Below are 22,510 nucleotides of genomic sequence, written 5' to 3'. Positions count from 1 at the left end.
TTCGTTCTACGTACTGCTTTTATTGTGTTGAGAGTTTAATCATTTTAAAAATGTTTTTTTCACCTTCTTGTTATTAATTATTGAATTTGTACACTGGCCTTCATCCGTAGATCTCAGGGCGGTTCGCAATGCAGAAATAGAATATAAAACAACGCAGAATACATAATAAAAATAAGAGTGAAAGGAAACCAATAATCCCTTTTTGTACTTTTATCTGAGTTGTTCAAATCTGTGTTATGCCGCCTTCAGTCGTGGTCCAGGAAAGAAGCGGGATATAAATTAATATAGTAGAATCGTAGAGCAGGAAGTCACCCTGAGGATCATCTAGTCCAACCCCTTGCAATGCAAGAATATGCAGTTGCCCCATATAAGGATTGAACCTTTTGTCAGCACCATGCTCTAACCAACTGAGATATAGGGGCTTGGTGGTAGTAGTAGTAAGGAAGGGACGCGGGTGGCGCTGTGGTCTAAACCACAGAGTCTAGGGCTTGCCGATCAGAAGGTCGGCGGTTTGAATCCCCGCAACGGGGTGAGCTCCCGTTGCTCGGTCCCTGCTCCTGCCCACCTAGCACTTCGAAAGCACGTCAAAGTGCAAGTAGATAAATAGGTACCGCTCTGGCGGGAAGGTAAACGGCAAAAAAATGAGAGGCACAAATACAAGATGGGTGACACCTGGCTTGAGAGCACTACATGTGAAAAGGATCTAGGGGTCTTGGTTGACCACAAACTTGACATGAGCCAACAGTGTGACGCGGCAGCTAAAAAAGCCAATGCAATTCTGGGCTGCATCAATAGGAGTATAGCATCTAGATCAAGGGAAATAATAGTGCCACTGTATTCTGCTCTGGTCAGACCTCACCTGGAGTACTGTGTCCAGTTCTGGGCACCACAGTTCAAGAAGGACACTGACAAACTGGAACGTGTCCAGAGGAGGGCAACCAAAATGGTCAAAGGCCTGGAAAAGATGCCTTATGAGGAACGGCTAAGGGAGCTGGGCATGTTTAGCCTGGAGAAGAGGAGGTTAAGGGGTGATATGATAGCCATGTTCAAATATATAAAAGGATGTCACATAGAGGAGGGAGAAAGGTTGTTTTCTGCTGCTCCAGAGAAGCGGACACGGAGCAATGGATCCAAACTACAAGAAAGAAGATTCCACCTAAACATTAGGAAGAACTTCCTGACAGTAAGAGCTGTTCGATAGTGGGATTTGCTGCCAAGGAGTGTGGTGGAGTCTCCTTCTTTGGAGGTCTTTAAGCAGAGGCTTGACAACCATATGTCAGGAGTGCTCTGATGGTGTTTCCTGCTTGGCAGGGGGTTGGACTCGATGGCCCTTGTGGTCTCTTCCAACTCTATGATTCTATGATTCTATGATTCTAGATAAATAGGTACCGCTCCGGTGGGAAGGTAAACAGTGTTTCCGTGCACTGCTCTGGTTTGCCAGAAGCGGCTTAGTCATGCTGGCCACATGACCCGGAAGTTGTACGCGGACAAACGCCGGTTCCCTCGGCCTATACAGCGAGATGAGCGCTGCAACCCCAGAGTCGGCCACCACTGGACCTAACGGTCAGAGGTACCTTTACCTTTACCTTTAGTAGTACAGTCATACCTTGGGTTGAAGTAGTTTCGGGATAAGTATTTTCGGGTTTCGCGCTGCGGTGACGTGGAAGTAACGGAGTGCGTTACTTCTGGGTATCGTCGCTCGCGCAGATGATCAAAATGATGTCACGCGCATGCGCAGAGGCGGTGAATCGCGACCTGCACAGACGCACGGACGTGGGTTGCGTTCGCTTTTGGATGCAAATGGGGCTCCTGAACAGATCCCGTTCGCATCCAGAGGTACCACTGTAGTAGTAATAACAATGATGTTAAATTGACTATTAGTTGCTCCGCCCACTTTTGTCTCTGGCCCCGCCCACCGCCGACACAGGCCCCCTGCCCTCCTGCCAAAGGAAATGAGGCTGGGCTGGGCAGTTCTCCATTCCTGTCTTGGCAAAATATCTCCTGCGGCTGCCCCCACTGAGCCTTCTGCCCCACTCCCCCCATTTCTCACGTTCCAAGGAAGCCGTAAAAAGCAAAGGCAGCAAAAAACGGGGTGGGGGGAGAGAAAGAAGGGGGGAGTGCAAAAGCTAGAAGAGGAGGAGAAGAAGAAGAAGAAGAAACAGTGCTGGGAGATTGGGGGGGGGGTACGAGGAAGCCAGCTTTCCTCCAAAGCACAGTTAAAAATGACTAAGTTTTCTTGATATATGAATTTACCGGGAAACCATTCATCAACGCGGCTGCTTACCTCCGCGGAGGAGTCCCTCAACCCGAAGAGTCGTGTCATTCCCCTTTTGACTGATTAATTAGCCAATCAGGGGACATTTTTCACTGTGAGCCATGATGGGTTATCCCAGCTAATGTTTGGTCTCTAATGGCGACACATTACAGCCAACGTGGCTCTTTTAGCCTGGAGAAGTGACCGAACGGGAAGGCAGGATGATAAATCAAAAAGAGCAAACTCTCTCTCACACATCCCTCCCCTCTCCACCTCAGTTTCGCATTGGGCCCTAACAAACCCCCCAAGGAATGAATTGCTGGAGGCGAGATTTTCCACCAAGGAAAAGGGTGAGGGAGGGAGAGAGAGAGAGAGAGAGAGAGAGAGAAGAAAGGGAACAAAAACTGCACGTTCTGAGAAGGCAGTTTTCTGCGCAGCAATCCATTTTACTCTCTCCTGATTAACCAAAAGGTTTTAAAAGATTGGATCAGGTCAGGATTTGGCTCACGTGAGAGCGTAAGAAGAGCCCTGCTGGATTGGGCCAGTGGTCCACCTAGTCCAGCATCCTGTTTTCACGAGCAGGATTCGAATACAGGAGCGGTCTCCCCTCCTGCCGTTTCTAGCAACTGGTATTCAGAAGCACTGCTGCCTCTTGACTGTAGAGGCAGAGAACAGCAGCTGTCGAAATCTTCCACGCATGTGTCCTTCTTTTCAAGACATCCAGGGACATGAACCCCAAGCGCGCATTTGGGGGTTAATTTCTTAACCCTTCACCATATACCGTATTTTTCGCCCTATAAGACGCACCAGACCACAAGACGCACCTAGTTTTTGGAGGAGGAAAACAAGAAAAAAATATTCCGAATCTCAGAAGCCAGAACAGCAAGAGGGATCGCTGTGCAGTGAAAGCAGCAATCCCTCTTGCTGTTCTGGCTCCTGGGATAGCTGCACAGCCTGCATTCGCTCCGTAAAACGCACACACATTTCCCCTTACTTTTTAGGAGGGAAAAAGTGAGTCTTATAGAGCAAAAAATACGGTATATTGGGAGGGGGGTAGTTTTGCTGTCATGACCCATCTTGGAGCAAGAAGACCAATGCTCTACACCCCATGGTGGATCTTGTGGCCTTTTGATTCTATCCAGCTCCATGGAGCCCACGGAAAACCAAAACCAAAACCAAAATGAAGGCAGCTTTCTAGTCCTCATGGAATACAGTCGATTGCTCCAAGCCCACAATGGCTGATGCACTGCCAAATGGGATGCCCCCACAACTGTTAGCTGGGGTAGCTCAGTCGGTAGAGCATGGGACTCTTGTATAAGAATAATAACAATAGTGGTACCTCGGGTTACATACGCTTCAGGTTACATACACTTCAGGTTACAGACTCCACTAACCCAGAAATAGTGCTTCAGGTTAAGAACTTTGCTTCAGGATGAGAACAGAAATTGTGTTCCGGCGGTGCAGCAGCAGCAGCAGGAGGCCCCGTTAGCTAAAGTGGTGCTTCAGGTTAAGAACAGTTTCAGGTTAAGTACGGACCTCCAGAACGAATTAAGTACTTAACCTGAAGTACCACTGTAATTTATTATTTATATCCCGCCCATCTGGCTGAGTTTCCCCAGCCACTCTGGGCGGCTCCCAGTGTTAAAAACATGCCATGTTTAAGTTGATCAGGTCCAACATGGTTTCTTTAAACTAAAACTTGAAGCAAGCTTGCAGTTTTAAACTACGCACACTTAAGAAAGGCAGTCTGTGGATGTTGTGGCCAATTTTAAACACAAACCCCTTAAACATTTCTAAAATGACAGAGACGCAAGGAACAGGCTCACATACACTTAACAGGCAACACACATAAGAGACAACATGTAAACATATATATTTCCATCCTTTAATTGGTTATTGTAAGGAGTTGGCTCGCTTCCTGTTTGTTTCATTAAGCGAAGTTAGTAGGAAGTTCCCACATGAAGTGGTTTTATGAGCCTCCTTGCCTCTTCAAACATCATCAGTTAATCAAACTGGCAGGGCTCACAACGCTTGGTTGACTGAGTACCCCTCTATATATGCATAAAAGGTAAAGGTAAAGGGACCCCTGATCATTAGGTCCAGTCGTGGCCAACTCTGGGGTTGCAGCGCTCATCTAGCTTTATTGGCCGAGGGAGCCGGCGTACAGCTTCCGGGTCATGTGGCCAGCGTGACTAAGCTGCTTCTGGCGAACCAGAGCAGCGCACGGAAACGCCGTTTACCTTCCCGCCGGAGTGGTACCTATTTATCTACTTGCACTTCGTGCTTTCGAACTGCTAGGTTGGCAGGAGCAGGGACCGAGCAACGGGGGCTCACCCCATCGTGGGGATTCGAACCGCCAACCTTCTGATCAGCAAGTCCTAGGCTCTGTGGTTTAACCCACAGCGCCACCCGCGTCCCCTTATATATGCATACCTATTTTTAATTTCATTTTCTTTAGAAAAGAGAACTAATCTTAATCTCAGGGTTGTGGGTTTGAGCCTTGCGTTTGGGCAGGGGGTTGGACTAGATGACCCCCAGGGTCCCTTCCAACTCTTACGAATCTATGAGTCCCTGCTTGATGCCTACGACAACCACCAGGAAACGTGAGTCAGGAGAGGAAACCTGAGCGAGAAAATGTGTTCGTAATCAGGAAATTGCCTTAAGATGAGAGAGTGTCATCCGGAAAAATGCCCACTCAACATGACTAAAGAAGGGAAGGGATCCGACGGGTCACTTTTCCACGCAGGCTGCTGACCACGTGCTTGAGAGGAAAGCAGTTCCCAATTGAGGATCATATGGCAAGGAGGGACGAAAGAAAGAAAGAAAGAAAGAAAGAAAGAAAGAAAGAAAGAAAGAAAGAGGCAGGTGCGTCTGTTAGGCAAGCCAGAGCCCTGACTCCTTATTTTAACATGTCCCTGTGAACAGGCACTTTCCTCTCACTGCAAGACAATGCCGGGATTACGTTTAGTCAGTTCTGACCCACAGCTTGTCCCCCAAATTCTACATCTCTTCCAGGAACACTTTTCGCAAGTGATAAGGACTTTTGTCAGGAAACACAGCTGGACGGAGGAAGGAGGAACGGAGGAGAAATTAGTATATTACGTACGCATGTTCATGTCTGTGCATATTCACACACACACGAGAGAGAGCGTGCAATGGGTGGGGTCAAGGAAGTCCAACCAGAGAGGAACTAACGCCATGTGTTTTCCTCCCTTACAAGCAAGGAGATCTAAACAGAGGGGGAGCCATGTAAGGAAATTCCCGGTCCCAAGTTCAAGGAGAGCTCTGGGCTTTTTGAGGCAGAGGTCTCTGGAGAGACACGTCTAATTGCCAATCAATATTTTCAATTGCTTCATTGTCTCCCGTAGAAGCGGGAGGAATAGGTGTCGACGTTTCCTATTCAGGTCCGCTTGGATAGACAGCTATTGTTTTGAGATAGAAAATATAAAAAGGAAAAAAGGGGGGAGGAATACAGCCCCCCCAATAGAGCTTACTAATGACAGCTTCATTCAGCCTCACGATTTCTCAGACCGGAATGAGGCCTGACGTTTGCTAGCGGTGGTGGAGAGAAAAGAGGGGTGGCAGCTGGGGTGTGTGTGTGTTACGTGGCACTGGGAAAGGAACGGAAGTCCACGGTGGGATGATACTTGGCTGGCCTTAAGCCCCCTCGAGATGGGTGGGAGGGAGAAAGAACAGGAAGATTTGCCTTTGTAGGGAAAGACTTGGGAGTCAGCTAAAAGAGTGAATCCTAAGTTATTTATCCCAGCAGTTAAGAGCTGGGATCGTAAGAACGCCAGAGAATCGTCATCAGGGACCACCACTTCCCATATGAACCTACCCGAACCCTGAGATCATCTTCCAAGGCCCTCCTTCACGTGTCGTCTCCTTGAGAGGGTAGCAACATGAGAGCAGGGCCTTCTCTGCAGTGGCTCCCTGTCTCTGGAATGCGCTCCCCAGGGAAGTTCGCCTGGCGACTTCATTACAGGCTTTTAGGTGCCAGGCAAAAACGTTCCTTTCTAACCAGGCCTTTAGTTGATCTTATTGATTGTGGTTCTTTTTTGGGGGGGTGTTATTGGGTTATTGTTTTTGGTTTGGTTTTATACATTGTGGTCTTTGTTTGTGAACTGCCCTGAGACCTCCAGGTATAGGGTAGTGTAAAGGTAAAGATAAAGGTAAAGGGACCCCTGACTATTAGGTCCAGTCGTGACCGACTCTGGGGTTGCGGCGCTCATCTCGCTTTATTGGCCGAGGGAGCCGACGTGCAGCTTCCGGGTCATGTGGCCATGACTAAGCCACTTCTGGCGAACCAGAGCAGCGCATGGAAACGCCATTTACCTTCCCGCCAGAGCGGTACCTATTTATCTACTTGCACTTTGACGTGCTTTCGAACTGCTAGGTTGGCAGGAGCAGGGACTGAGCAACGGGAGCTCACCCTGTCGCGGGGATTCGAACCGCCGACCTTCTTATCGGCAGTCGTAGGCTCTGTGGTTTAACCCACAGCGCCACCCGCCGGTGTATAAATTGAATAAATAAATAAAAATAAAAGAAATGTGGTGACCATCTGTTCCTGGTCCCCAAACCACATTTTTATTTCTCTCCGGTGTACGTATCTTGCCCATGTGCAATTAACCTTGTGGTTATTTGATTAACTAACAAAGCTGTTAACCCCCTGCCCCTATTTTATCATCAGTACAACCCTGTGGGGTAGGCTCGGACTGAAAGGTACCAAGAGGTCCAGCGTTGCCCACTGAGCTTCCTGGGAGACTGAAGGTTTGAGCCCTGGACCCCCAGATGCTCTGCAACCCCAATGCCACCCTGGCTCTCAGGAGTTTTCCTGCAAGCAGCCAGGGGCGGTTCCTGATGAACTGAGAAGTTGGGATTCCAGAACTGCGGTGGGTTGGACAACACTGGCCCTTCCAACTCTATGATTCCATGATATCCACTTGATTGGGAGCTGCCCAGAGTGGCTGGGGAAACTCAGCCAGATGGGCGGGGTATAAATAATAAATTATTATTATTATTATTATTATTATTATTATTATTGTTATTGTTATTGTTATTGTTATTATTATCCTGGAGGGCCTGGGCTCCTATGAAGCTGAATGCTGGAAGGTTCAGCACAGAGAAAAGGACTTATTCACGCAGTGCACTGTTAAACTAGGGAACTACCCTTCGTGACAGCAGTCATGACATTAAAAGACGCCTGCTTCTTGGGAGAAAGCAATGACAAACCTAGATCTGCATCTTAAAAAGCAGAGACATCACCTTGCCAACAAAGGTCCGTATAGTAAAAGCTATGGTTTTCCCAGTAGTGATGTATGGAAGTGAGAGCTGGACCACAAAGAAGGCTGATCACCAAAGAATTGATGCTTTTGAATTCTGGTGCTGGAGGAGACTCTTGAGAGTCCCATGGACTGCAAGAAGATCAAACCTCTCCATCCTTAAGGAAATCAGCCCTGAGTACTCACTGGAAGGACAGAGCCTGAAGCTGAGGCTCCAAGACTTTGGCCACCGCATGAGAAGAGAAGACTCCCTGGGAAAGACCCTGATGTTGGGAAAGATGGAGGGCACAAGGAGAAGGGGACAACAGAGGACGAGATGGCTGGACAGTGTTCTCGAAGCTACCAGCATGAGTTTGACCAAACTGCGGGAGGCAGTGGAAGACAGAAGTGCCTGGCGTGCTCTGCTCTATGGGGTCACGAAGAGTCGGACACGACTAAACAACAACCCTTCATGAGCTGTTCCCCCCACAAAGAAATTCACCGCAAACCCCTGGAAGCTGGGAATACTTAACAAACCCATCTCTGTGAAGGGACTGGAGAGTTAGCGCCCCCTGCTGGAAGGGAGAGGCTCTCGGTGTTATACTCCAGCTTTTGCCAGCCTGGTGCTCCCCAGAGGTTGTGCAGATGAACTAGGGAACTCACTGCCACAGAAAATCTGAGAAATCCACAGAGGGCTATCAAGGGCTACCAAACAGAACATTATGGCTACGTTCTGCCTCTACAGCTGAGAGGCAACAAAGCTTTTGTATCCCTGTTGTTGGAAACCGCAGGAGGGGAGAGTTGCTCTTGTGCCCGAATCCTGATTGTGGGTTTCCTGCAAGAATCTGGTTGGCCGCTGTGAGGACAGGATGCTGTGCTAGAAGGGCCACTGGCCTGATCCTGCAGGCTCTCTTATGCCCGTTCTCTCTCTCTGGTTTGGGACTATGACGCCAATCAGCACAACCGCGAAGGGCACCCAGTTGAGCAAGGCTGGGGGAATAGTCTGTTCCTGCTGCAGATGGTCCTTTAGAGAAGAAAACCCGATTCTCCGTGGCTGACTTTTCTCTCCCGAACTCTCCCCAAAAGCAAAAGCATCACTGGTTAGGGTCAGTTTTGACATGCCTTCTTCCCAACGGGCTGGGAGCGAGATAGCGGGAGATGTCAGTGTTGTGTCACCGGCTAAGCAGCTGCTGGATAAGCCACGGAGAAAAAAAGGAAAGAGAGAGAGAGAAAATATGAATCCCTCGGTTATCGCAGTCTTTCAAGGATATAGGAGCTGAGACCGCGGGGAAGCTCTGAGGCTGAAGATGTCCCAGCCAGAGGCTTGGGTTGCAGTTGCTATTGGTAGCAGTGAGCTGTTCGCCCAAGGCGACCAGAGAGCGAACGCAGAGATGGCTGAAGCCCTGGTGAGCCTCCTTCTGTCAGAAGAACCCCAGTTCCTGATGTACACCAGGACTCTTCCTATCTCGGCCGGAAGAGATACGGGGACACTCACAGCCAGCGATCCCTTGCTCTTTCAGGTCTGAAACTGATGTGCTCCAGGGCTTCATAACCAGGCCCTCTGTTTGGTGCCAAGTTTCCAAGGAACGGAAACAGAGACCCACATGTGGCCACATCTGGGGGGGAAAGGGGTAGCGAGTGCTACTCCCGAAACACCTCCTGCACTGTCCACACAGGAGGAATCACAGAATTTCAGAGTTGGAAGGGAGCCTGCGAATCATTTAGTCCAACCCCTTGCAATGCAGGAATACGCAGCAGGGATCGAACCTGCAAGCTTGGTGTTATTAGCTGTAACAAACTTAGACTAGGAAGTTATTGTCAGGCTTGGGAGCCATCAAATGTGCTCAGGGGTGGAGCGGAGTTTAAAGCTTTCTCAGAAATAGAAAACAAGGGAGGGGGAACTCCAGATTAGCCCAGTGAGTTCTGAGAAAATTCAGTGGGCATGGACTGGTATTTCTTGAGAGGTGGGGCAGGAAAACTGGGGGGTGCGGGGGCAGGCAGGCAAGAGTCGTAACAGAACGGAGTTTCCTGGAGCAGGGCATGGCTGGCTGGAACCCAGAACTGGGAAACTCCACACGGCCACGTTTTGCTGCAGATCGGCTTGTCGTGACACCTCCTCTGCAAACCCGCCTAATCCCCATTTCCAAAGGCACCCAAGCCAGCAGCCGATTCCAGGAAGCTGAATCTTTTATTTATGGATCAGGTCAGATACGCTGGTTCGACTCGCAAACATAAGCGACACACACACACACACACACACACACAATTTTTCCTGCATTGGAAAAAGGAAAATTAATCTGGCCTAGATCTCGATCTAGACCTATCAACCGGTGACAGTTTCCACAAGTGACTCATCGCAATCTCGCTGCTAATGTTGCAACCATGGATTTGATTTACACCAGCACGACAGCTCCAAATTCCATCGCGATGGAAACAGTACCTGCATCAGAAAGAGCTGCTCCATGCGGTACTATGAATAGCTCAACGCAGGGGTAGTCAACGTGGTGCTCTCTACAGGGGCTAAGACGCCTCCCCAGGGTTCTGGGGCCGTTCAGAGTTGAGAGACGGCCGCAGCATCTGAAGGGCTACGCGTTGGCTCCCTCTGACTCACCGTAACAGAAAATGGTCCCGGGCCAAGTGTTGCTATCAGCGCATAAAGCCCTTAATAACTTTGGACCAGCGTACCTGCAAGATTGCCTTACCCCATACGCCCAATCGGCTACTTCAGTCTGAAGAACTGGTGCTGTTACGAGTGCCACATAACACCCATTTCTAAGAACTTTTAGTGCGGCACCACCTACGCTTTGGAACTCCCCGCTGATTGATATCAGGCAGGCGGGTTCACTGTGCTCTTTTCGGTGCCTGTTGGAAACACGTTTGCTTAGGCGAGCCGACCCAGGTGTTTATAGAAAGCTGGTGCGTGCTTTAATCTGGTTTCAGTGCATTTTCATCCCAAATTTTGGAAGGGTTTTTTAAAAAAATATTTGATTTTTCAAATTACAGTTTTACAAAGCCACTCCCGACATCAGGAGGGGGGGGGGGTTGCGGGCGCACGCTCACCATCATCCACGCGGGGCTGGCTGCAGCCCCGCGCGATCAGGGAAATACCCACCCTCTAGGTTTCCCTCCGACTTTGCTATGGACCTCGGTTGGTCGCCGCAAGGGGCCTGGTAGGAGTTTTTCCACTTGGCTAATTGGCATTGTTTTTAAAGCCATTTGGTTTCTTCGCCTACCTCGCAGCAAAACATCACAACTGATTTGGGCGGTCAGGCATTGGTAGGGGTATTATTACACTGATGAGTCGGGAGGGAGGAGCGCCATCACCTCCCCCAAATATTTAGGGGTAGTCCGATAAAGGATTCCAGGGGGCGGCTGAGATGACTGGCAGAATCCGCGACCAAGGAAAAGAGACGGTGGAAGAAGATTGGAAGAAATTTAAAGTTTATCTTAAGAACTGTGGTAAAATTAAGGAGTGCTAAAATGTCATGGGTAATGTAAAACAGAATTGCAGTGATAAATAATTGGGTAAGAGAAAAAGGATTAAAGAAAGTGAATTATAAGTAATTGAAATTAGGGGTTGCTGAAAAAGTTTAAAATAGGGATGCAGAAAAGGGAGGTATGGGGAAGTCGTTGAAATAAGGTTTAGGAAAAAGAGGTTATGAAATTATACGTGTTTATATGTTTGTTTGTCTATGTATTGTCAGTTGTATTGTGTTTTAATTTATGTTGGAAAATTAATAAAAATTTATATATATATTTAAAAAAAAGGATTCCGGGGGGCGTTGCCTCGTCCGAAACCTATGGAGGCTAGGGCCTAAAGCGCACTCCCGAGCGGTGACCCCTCGGGGAGCGCCTAGGGATGTGCATCTCGGGGGCTCCCCCTGTTGGTGTTAACCCCTTCCGGTTCTGCCGGGTAGTCTTACAGAACCAATGCCTAAAGCCAATACCACTCTTACCTGTAACCAATAAAGTTGTGGCCATTTTTCGCCCATTAACCTTAAATTCTGGTGTCCTGTGTCTTTATTTATTCCAAGGGGGGGGGGGGGTCAGTGTGTCTATGCCTGGTCAATGCACAGCAGAGGGGTGTGTGTGTTTCTGTGTGCAACTGATTTAACATGCCAATGCCACTTAACAGTGCAATGATATGCATACTTACTCTAGGTCCTATCATGTGCAATGAAATGTACGTCCCAATGTGTGTTATATTATTGTTGTTATTTTGTTGATCGATCGATTAGATTTACACCCCTCACTTTCCTCCAAGGAGCTCAGGGCAGAAATAGGTTTGCAAGCCAAGTTTGTCCAGATGACCTGGTCACCCTAATGTGGATTTTGTACACAGAGAAAGACAACTTGCAAGTAGACCGAGTGCAGGTGAAAGGAGGGGGAAATCAAAACGAGTCCCATACCTGTGTTTTCTTGGCTTGCCGTTTCCCAAAAATGCAAGACAGGTCATCTTCGCTTCGGGAGGAGAGATCTTTTCCTGGGGTGAAACAAAAGAGGCACTATCATGACACTAGAACTCACGGGCATCCAACACAGCTGAGTGCTGGAGGATTCAGAACAAGGAAAGGACTGTGGAACTCCCTCCCACAGGATACAGTGATGGCTACCAACTTGGATGGCTTTAAAAGATGACTGCACAAATTCATGGAGCAGAGGACTAGTGAAGGCTACTAGCCGAAAGAGCAGCTGCTCCAGCACTTGCTTTCCTCTTCCCTCCTCATTGTCCTTTCCTCTCGTGTTGTGTCTTATTTGACTGAGAGCCAGCAGATGGGGACTACCATATCTTTAATATATGTACGGCACTTAGAGAATTTTAGGCAAATTGCCAGTGTTAAATAACAGCAATGGATTTTAAGTGTGGCCAGCACTGTTGATCTAAGCCATGGATAGGCAAACCAAGGCCCGGGGGCCGGATCCGGCCAAATTGCCTTCTAAATCCGGCCCATGGACGGTCTGGGAAGCAGCGTGTTTTTACATGAGTAGAATGTGTGCTTTTATTTAAAATGCATCTCTGGGTTATTTGTGGTGCAAAGGAATTCATTCTTTCTCCCCACTCCAAAATATAGTCCATCCCCCCACAAGGTCTGAGGGACAGTGGACCGGCCCCCTGCTGAAAAAGTTTTCTGACCCCTGATCTAAGCACTGGAAACAACTATGTTCCATTTCAACACCTTTAAATCACAAGTAGGCAACATGGTTACCACCAGAGGAGATGAGACTACAACTCCCATTGTTCCTGACCATCAGCCGTACTGGCAAGGGTTGATGGGAGTTGTAGTCCAGTAACATCTGGAAAGCATCACATTGGCTGCCTCTAATTTATATAGTAACATAATGAATGATACCAATTCAACTGGGTAGTTTCAATGTTGTAATTAACTCCCCATCCACTGATAACTTGATTTACCTAAGAAATCTCTCAATTTATCTAATGCACATCTCCTTAGCAGAGCTGAATTAGAACGTTAACTGCCTTCAAATCTTTTATCTTCACATTTAAGCAATTTAAAGGAAATATGTGCTGCTGAGTTGTCTTATAAACACTGAGTTTACTGATAAAAGTAATATCCAAGTTAAGTTCTGAGTAAGGTTTAAAGCACATTTAAGTCGCAAAAGCAAAAACCTTTGCAGCCTACAGGACATACCATGAACAGGGCAGACTTATGCTTACTAAACAGAGGTTAAAACATGCTCTACTGAATCCCAACTGATTTTTAAAGCCTGGGGAAATTTCCCAGAAAACAAACAAGCCCCCGATTTGACTTTCCCCAGGAAACTCGCATCCCTGATTGCAAGCAGTTGCTGTATCCAGGAGATGACTGGTGATCTGGTTTTGTTCTCCTTTTGCTTTCTCCCTTACCTTTGGCAAATTTCACATAATGAACTCGTTTCCGGGCACTCTTAGATTTCTCCTCCAGGCTAAAGGTTCTTTTCTCCTCCTTGGACGCGGCCTCTGGAAACACAAGCAGAAGTTGCTGCATGAGGCAAAGACGTGTGCTGCCTTCTGCAGAATCTCACTCAGTTTCTGATCTGAGAGACCCTCCTCACACTTCCTGCTTTAAACACTTTCCTTCACTGGAGGTCTTTAAACAGAAGTTGAACGGCTGTCAGGCAGGGATTCCTTAGCAGCGATCCCTGCATTGCGGCAGGATAGACTAGATGAGCCTTGAGAACTCTCCACAATTCTACGATTCCCACGTTAACTTCAGCAGCAAAGGGCTTAATAATAATAATAATAATTTATTTATAATAATATAGTTATATATTATATAATAATGTATTTATACCCCGCCCATCTGGCTGGGTTTCCCCAGCCACTCTGGGCGGCTTCCAGCAAAACACTAAAATACAGTAACTTATTAGACAATAAAAGATTCCCTAAACAGGGCTGCCTTCAGATGTCTTCTAAAAGTCTGGTAGTTGTTTATCCCTTTGACATCTGATGAGAGAGCGTTCCACAGGGCGGGCACCACCACCGAGAAGGCCCTCTCTGCCTGGTTCCCTGTAACTTCGCTTCTCACAGCGAGGGAACCACCAGAAGGCCCTTGGCGCTGGACCTCAGTGTCCGGGCTGAATGATGGGGGTGAAGACGCTCTTTCAGGTATACAGGAGCAAGGCCGTTTAGGGCTTTAAAGGCTTAACTTCTGCATTGCACCCCTGGTAAATTCTAGCAGGGATGAAATGGATGTTCTTCCTTTGATTCACACCAATTCGTGATATAGCCTGTGGAATTCTATAATTAATACACCAAGTTGTGTAATAATTTTTCCCCCTTTTGCTCACCCCAAGCCTGCTGCCTGTCAGTCAATGTCTCAGCTATGCGTTGTGTGGTTCAAGGGCTGGTCTAAACTAGTCTATGGGGAATGGCCAGAGCTCTGTGTCAGAGCATCTGCCTTGCATCCAGGTTCTGAGTTCAAATCCTGGCATCTCTGGGTAGGGCTGGGGGAGACTCGTTGCCTAAACCCTGGACAGCAGCTGAGTGTCAGTGTGTAGATAAAACTGAGCAAGATGGACCAATGGCCTGATTCAGTATAAGGCAGCTTCCAATGTTCCTAAAACTCAAGCCTAGGAAGTGAGGCACAACTCAAGTCACTCCCGGGACAACAAAAAATGGATTCTGCGTGCCCTAATGGTGGCCGAGACTGATACTGATGAACTGGAAGAATATACATGTATGGTACCATTTATCAATGGATTGATAATAGGACAATGCTTGCAACTTATGAATGGACTGCTTAGAGGTGTAGACTTTGTTTGGATAAATATGACAACGTTTGGAAGGAGTTTGTATAGAATGTAGTAGGATATTTACATCTACATATATATTTAGATAATAACATATCAGTTTATATAAGAATGTATGGGAGTATATTCACTGAATTTTTGTAATTTTTTAAATTTTATTATACACTTCTTTGTTCTCCCCACACCACTTCCCATCTTTTTTCTCTGTATTACTTTATTTCTTTAGAATTGATTTTTTTAAATGAAAAGTTAATATTTTTAAAAAGTTGCTCCCACATATCTTCAGCAATACACACCTCTCATTCTGTTTGGCCAGACTGTGTGTACGCTAGTGGCCAAAATTGTTGAAACATTTTGGGAAAAGTGTATTTCTGAGGTTTGATGGCTCATAACACCACTTTTTTTGGGAGTAATACCGTAAAATTATATATCAATGGAAATATAATTTAATGAAGAATGTGATGCAACAAAGTTTGTTTAATTATCTATATTCTATCAAAAGTTATAGCCAAAAAACCAGAAAAAGGAAGCAAAACTTGCTTAGGTTGATTTGCAGTAGCTTTCCTTCATTTGAATGTAGCCAATCAGCATGAGTTTTTAGAGAGCCAATCAGGTATTATGAGCCATCAAACCTTGAAAATACACTTTTCCCAAAAGGTTTCCTTAATTTTGGCCACTGGAGTAGTTTGTGGTTTCAATTTTAATCACACGAGTGGCAGCAGTGCCCTTGTGTGGCCAAGGATTGCATTGCATAAGTTTATTTGGTAGCTGATTCAATGGGAACAAATCACAGGGCCCTTTCATAGCTCACTCCTGTACCTGCGGTGTCTTGTCCGTGGCAGTTGTTCAGCTCTGCCAGAAGCTGGTTGAAGTCATCCTGATGGGCGATCCAGTTGTCCTACAAAATATCACACAAGACAATCACCGGTCTTTGAGGGGGTTCAGTTTTCCTTGCAAACCAGGAAAACTGTTGTGGGCACCACACGGACTCACAACCAAACACATATCACAACCTAATCCACTGGCTACAATGTGTCTGTCTTAAGCCTTTTTGTGGGGGGAGAGGGGATGCTACAAGCACCAGAGAAGGTCTCTGGTACCAGACTGCTTGCATGTACCAGACTGGCAGTCATGACTAACAAAGTGATTAGAGCTCTGTTTGATCAGGCTAATAGTGATCTGTTGTCTTTGTCCATGGAGCTTTCTTGGCAGAGATACTGGAGTGGCTTGCCGGTTCCTGCTCCAGGTGGATCACGTTTGGTCAAAACTCTCCACTATGACCTGTCCATCTTGGGTGGCCCTGCATGGCATAGCTCATAGCTTCTTTGAGTTATTCAAGCCCCTTCGCTACAGCAAGCCAGTGATCCATGAAGCTGGACCATAAAGAAGGCTGATCACTGAAGAATTGATGCTTTTGAATTCTGGTGCTGGAGGAGACTCTTGAGAGTCCCATGGACTGCAACGCGCGCCTCGTGGCCGTCTAAAATGGGCGCCTGATTAGAAAAAAGCGGAGGAAGGAAGAACTAGGGAGCCTCTCCATTCTGAAGGAAATCAGCCCTGAGTGCTCACTGGAAGGACAGATCCTGAAGCTGAGGCTCCAATCCTTTGGCCACCTCATGAGAAGAGAAGACTCCCTGGAAAAGACCCTGATGTTGGGAAAGATGGAGGGCACAAGGAGAAGGGGATGACAGAGGACGAGATGGTGGGACAGTGTTCTCGAAGCTACTAGCATGAGTTTGACCAAACTGCGGGAGGCAGTGGAAGACAGGAGTGCCTGGCGTGCTCTGGTCCATGGGGTCATGGAGAGTCGGACACAACTAAACGACACAACAACAAGAATGTTGATCTAGTCGAGCATCCCATTCTCACAATGGTGAAGCAGGTGCTACAAAGGTAAACCCACAAGCAGGACACGAGCACAAGAGCAACTCTCTCCTCCTGTGGTTTCCAGCAACTGGTTTTCAGGAGTGTTGCTGCCTCAACTGTGGAGGCAGAGCATAGCCATCATCATTTCAAAACCAAATTGGCAGATGACTGCAAACCATGGGTGGTCAACTGAGATATCACACTAAACGATAGTTCCTTAATTGTAATCTTGGGCTTGGTATGATGCTGGAAAAGAGCTGTTGTCTAGTTGCTAAAATGACAAGTGATCTAATTCAATTCCGAACGACAGACTGCACTTGCACAAAAATTTGAATTATTCTGTGCAAACTCAAAACAAGAACTAGTCAAAGTCACCTTCTGTGAACTTTAAATACAAATCAAGCCCGTCTGCATATCTGCTCATTTTACAGGGTTGATTCCCCTTCTGCAAACCCTGAGGACATGGAGCTCTGAAAACTCGCAATATGAATTCCAAGATAGGCAGATAAATGCGAATTTGAATGCTTGTGCCTGATTTGAGCAGATGGAGACCTCGTTTCCATTCACTCTACCCACCTCTTGGTTGGCAGCTGCTCCTAAGCCCAGAGTGTTGTTCTTCAGTTGGACCTTGACGTGTTCGGTGTTGCCTTGCTCCTGAGCTCCAAGCCCCTAGCAGAAAGAGAAGCAGAGTAATGAAATCAGCTGAGGGAGGCTGAAGCGAAGCACCTTGCAAATTATTTTATTAGTCTCAAAAAGGTTTCCAACTTGCAATTCAATGGCGTGCCTTCCAAGGTGGCATGCAACAGGTTGTAACAGTGATAACACCACCACATCCCAAACTCATATATATATATATATATATATATATATATATATATATATACACACACACACACACACACACACACACACACACACACAGAGAGAGAGAGAGAGAGAGACATCAACCAGCAATCCCCTGGTTGATGGATGGAGCCAGAGTTAGCTACCCTTCAATTGATGGATTCCATTTCCATACTCACCTTCCTCCCATGGGAGCTGGGAGCAGTGAACAGTGTAAAAATGCAATATAAAAAAATGCATTTCTAAAGTTATAAACACAAAGCAATGCCAGCTGCTGAAATTTCATTAAACCTGTGTGTGCATGTGTCAGAGAAGGAAAGAACAGTCCACCAGTTTGTGTTACCCGCTTAGCAGGTGAAAAACATGCAGCAGGGCAGCCTGCCCTGCTGCCACAAACACAATTTCTATCTGAGGAGCTGGAAGGCTAGGGAAGGAAGGCTGCAAGTGGCTTGGCTGGGGACTGATCAGGTGCTCAGTCACGTCTCGGTGACTGGCTCTACAATCCCAGGGTAACCCCTTCTCCTTATGACAGAAGCGTTGTCCATTTCAGCACATATCTCCTTCTGGCTCGCACAAGGCAGATACACACCTCTGAACCATTCATATATTTTTTTTGCTTTGCAGACTTACTTTGCCTTTTGACCACCCCATTTTTTCCAACATCTTTTGGCCAAATTTTGATTCATCTTTACTCCAAGCACTGTTCCGGGGATCCACAGACCACTTCTGCTTTCTACGTGCTGAGAAGAGAGAGAGAGAGAGAGAGAGAAAGAAAGAAAGAAAGAAAGAAAGCTAATTTAAGCCCCCAAAGTTGGAAAATAAAATTTCCCTCTGGCTTGCTCTTCCCTCTCCCCTCCTGGCCAGAACTGGCTTCTTTAAGGACACTGACAGACCATTCTCCTTCCATGAAGCCCTTCCACTAACTGCCTCTAGGCTTTTAAATTCACACAGGGGCCAGGGCACTGCAGAGCAAACAAATAAGCAGAGTAAGAATAGGCAGCAGAGCCTCTTGCACGAGGTGGCAATGACCGCCAGTTGACGTGTCCAGAAGAACAGAACCCGCAACAAGCATGGGCTGCTCCTATTCGGCTTGGCAGCAAGTCGGGAAAATTTGTTAAATTATAGGGATCTTCTTAAACCAGACTTGTAAACCTCAGAGCAGTGTACACAAAAAAAGCACGTCATAAAACACAGGCCTCAATGAGCCAGTTTCCCCTTGTTTCCCAGTTTCCTACTTCCTTCCTTAGAAGTAGGGTTGCCACCTTTGTTCTGGCAAAATACAGGACAGGGTTGTGGGGGGGGGGTAGGGAGTTGGTGAACAATTCCCCCCCCCAATGTGGTGCTGAAGTGACTCCAAAGCAATCCATCCCTTTAAATCGGATTTTTTTAAAAAATAAATAAATAAATTGGACTTTTAAAATAAAATGCTTTTGGAGGAAAAAATCTTTCTAAAGATAGTTTTCTATTTAAGTTACATTCTAGTCCAAAGGCTATTCATCACGAAATAAGGGTTTGTTTTAAGTTTTTCCTGTGTGCTGAAATTCAGTCTAAGTTGGGTTTTTAAAAAAAAGAAAAAAAGTTTAGCCACATCAGTTAACAAACATGGATACATATGCCATAATGTTATTAGTTAAATAAATTGTTTAAATTGCTATTAAGGAAATGATTATTTTTCTCCTTCCAATAAAGTACAGCAGAAAAGTTGTCCAAATATAAAGAGTTAACTTATTAAACCTCACAATAATTTCATAATTATCCGCCTAGGTATTTCTAACAGAATAACCAAATTGGCAGTTTTTGATATAACTGTAAAAACTACTCTGAAAATTTATTATTCCAAAAATGAAACCTCCATCTGGTTGTAAATATTAAGATTATACCAGCAGGAATGTATTTCTGTAAGAAGAAGAAAAATTAAATTTACTGACTAGGGATTTAAATCGATTTGATTTAAATCAAATCCACTCTGCCTGAAATACAGGACAAAATTTGCCTCAATACAGGACGCAGAGCATTCTACACTGAAATACGGGGCATTCCTGAGTTATGCAGGGGAGGCGGCAACCCTACCTGGAAGCGGGGCTGCCAACTTTTCCCTTTTTAAAAGGGAAATTCCCTTATTCCGAATAGGATTACTCGCAAGAAAAGGGAAAAATTGACAGCTATGCCCCGGAGGCATCTGGCTGTCCTCGGTCGGGAGCAGGAGACTGGGGCTAAGCGGGACTCTTTGGGGGGGCGGGGCGGGGCGGGGGGAAGGCCGGGCCCAGCGGGGCCCTCCTGGCGTGACGGAGCGTCGTCAACGACCGCGAGACGAAGAGCGGGCCCCGCCGCGCCTTCAATCCCCTCCCTGCCGTCCTTTCAGCCGGTTTCATACTCACGTTCTGCCAGCATCGCCATCTTGGGGGAAGGGGGCCTCCCAGAGAGGCTGGCGCGCGGTGATGACGACCTCGCTGCCGCCGCCGCCCTCTTGGTTTGGGGCCTAGCTCCTGCCAGGCGCGCCTCGCGGCCGTCTAAAATGGGCGCCTGATTAGAAAAAAGCGGAGGAAGGAAGAACTAGGGAGCCGCTAAGCTTAACGAGAGTCGTCCGGGGATGGCGGGAAGGAGGGATGGGACAGGGCGGTGGCGCTTACGCCCTCGTTGTTGCGCGGAACGCGGAGCAGGCAGTAGCGTAGACGGCCGCAGCGTTAGGCTGCGGGGTTTCAAAGCTGCTGCTGCTCAACAGGCTGGAGTTCAACCGGGCTGATCTTTACCTGTTGGATTTCTCTTCTTCCTCTGGCTGCGTTGCTAACATTCAGCGGGCGGTGCTTCGCTTCCATCGCTGCACCTCCATGCAAGAGCTTATCTCCTGGCTCGCTCTCAGCTGGGCAGCTGAAAATCCAACTGGTCAAGCTCGCACTTTCACCAAAGCCTCGCCTCCCCGGTAGCTCCCAGGCCAATCTCGTTGGCCACCGTTGCAGTCAGAATGCAGGGCACTAGATTGGATGGATATTATTATTATTATTATTATTATTAATTTCTTAGTCGTTTTATCTTGCCCAAGGCAACCCAGGACGTATAACAAACAAACACCAAAGTGTTTTTGCCTGTCTGGAATGTGTCCTTGAGCTTCCAATATCCCTTTTGCTTGCCTGGTAGGAGGTGAGAGGTGTGAGGTATCTGTAAAAAGGAAAAGTTAAAGGTACCCCTGACTGTTGGGTCCAGTTGCGGATGACTCTGGGGTTGCGGCGCTGAGGGAACTGGCGTTTGTCCGCAGACAGCTTCTGGGTCATGTGGCCAGCATGACTAAGCCGCGAACCAGAGCAGCGCACGGAAATGCCATTTACCTTCCTACCTATTTATTTACTTGCACTTGATGTGCTTTCGAACTGCTAGGTGGGCAGGAGCAGGGACCAAGCAACGGGAGCTCACCCCGTCGCAGGGATTTGAACCACCGACCTTCTGATCGGCAAGCCAAAGGCTCAGTGGTTTAGACCACTGTGCATAGCTTTATCTGTATCTGTAGCATAGCCTAATGTACAAAGGTAAGATTGACATTCGTTGCTGTACCCACTTTTGCTTTCCACTTTGCCCTCCACCCACATGTGACCTCGGAATGTTGTCCAGGAGGCTGGAAAGGGTTTGAAAGTGACCACAACATATTAGCAGATCATTTTAGCATTTAGCCACACCTCAGGTGGGATGGAGGCAGAGGGGATTTCCTTCTTCACACACCTTGGATTGGGAGAGAGGATACGCGCGACAGCCAGGAACACAAATCGTGGTAATGGCAGCCAGATCCCTAGCCAGGCTGGCAAAAATGCGAACAGTATTTACCAGTATCTCTGATGTTCATTTCCTACATCGCGCAGTCTCTCATCTCTAGATGCTGCAAAACTTCCAATTTTCCCTGCAGCCTTTTCTGCATCACATCTCTTCTTTCAGGTCAGTGCTGTGCAGCTCTTGGATCACTGATTGGCTGGACTAGAAAATTCCTGTGCAGCGTTCCCCGCTCCTGGTACTGGTTTGCTTCTAACCATTCCAGCTGCATCCGCTTCAGAGACCTTTGGACAAGTGGCATTTCCTAGCACGAATTATTTGTGTGGGTGCGTGTTCCCTGACATCTTATGATTTAGAGAGCTCCCTGTGAGTGTATAATAATAATAATTTATTATTTATACCCTTCTCATCTGGCTGAGTTTCCCGGCCACTCTGGGCGGCTCCCAATCAAGTGTTAAAAACAATACAGCATTAAATATTAAAAACTTCCCTAAACAGGGCTTCTTTCAGATGTCTTTTAAAGATAGGAAGACCCTCGGCGCTGAATCTCAGTGTCTGGGCTGAACGTTGGGGGTGGAGACGCTGCTTCAGGTATACAGGACCGAGGCCGTTTAGGGCTTTAAAGGTCAGCACCAACACTTTGAATTGTGCTCGGAAACGTACTGGGAGCCAATGTAGGTCTTTCAAGACCGGTGTTATGTGGTCTCAGCGGCCACTCCCAGTCACCAGTCTAGCTGCCGCATTCTGGATTAATTGCAGTTTCCGGGTCACCTTCAAAGGTAGCCCCACGTAGAGCGCATTGCAGTAGTCCAAGCGAGAGATAACCAGAGCATGCACCACTCTGGCGAGACAGTCCGCGGGCAGGTAGGGTCTTAGCCTGCGTACCAGGTGGAGCTGGTAGACATCTGCCCTGGACACAGAATTGACCTGCGCCTCCATGGACAGCTGTGAGTCCAAAATGACTCCCAGACTGCGCACCTGGTCCTTCAGGGGCACAGTTACCCCACTGAGGACCAGGGAGTCCTCCACACCTGCCCGCCTCCTGTCTCCCCAAAACAGTACTTCTGTCTTGTCAGGATTCAACCTCAATCTGTTAGCCTGTAAGCAATGAGCCCACATCCTTGCATTGTGCGATCAGTAAATACTCACCAGTTCTGTGGAACTACTGAGAAGAACTGGAGAACTAAAGGTAAAATGGTGCTCTCTGCTGCGATCCTAACATCACAGACCTATTTTCCAGGGACAGTCCTGGATTTATAGAAGCCATCCCGGTTTCTGA

The 22,510-nt window shown here is 47.3% G+C and overlaps 1 protein-coding gene across 1 annotated transcript in view; it reads right to left on the bottom strand.

The window, feature by feature from the left end:
- PINX1 (PIN2 (TERF1) interacting telomerase inhibitor 1) overlaps positions 1–20,176 on the bottom strand; it is a 54,404-nt gene extending 34,228 nt beyond the window's left edge. Inside the window, exons 1-6 of the mRNA XM_083605474.1 lie at positions 19,854–20,176; positions 18,106–18,215; positions 17,209–17,301; positions 15,586–15,664; positions 13,382–13,474; positions 11,925–11,998 (exon numbers count right to left, since the gene is read on the bottom strand). Coding sequence (XP_083461600.1) covers positions 11,925–11,998; positions 13,382–13,474; positions 15,586–15,664; positions 17,209–17,301; positions 18,106–18,215; positions 19,854–19,872 — 468 coding nt within the window. The 5' untranslated portion in view covers positions 19,873–20,176. The remainder of the gene's footprint in view (positions 1–11,924; positions 11,999–13,381; positions 13,475–15,585; positions 15,665–17,208; positions 17,302–18,105; positions 18,216–19,853) is intronic.
- Positions 20,177–22,510: the final 2,334 nt, after the last annotated feature.

Source organism: Podarcis filfolensis, assembly GCF_964270895.1.
Source record: "Podarcis filfolensis genome assembly, chromosome: 3".
NCBI classification, from domain to species: Eukaryota; Metazoa; Chordata; class Lepidosauria; order Squamata; family Lacertidae; genus Podarcis; species Podarcis filfolensis.
Note: the sequence above shows the minus strand (reverse complement) of the source record. Positions and strands in the feature narration are given on the sequence as shown.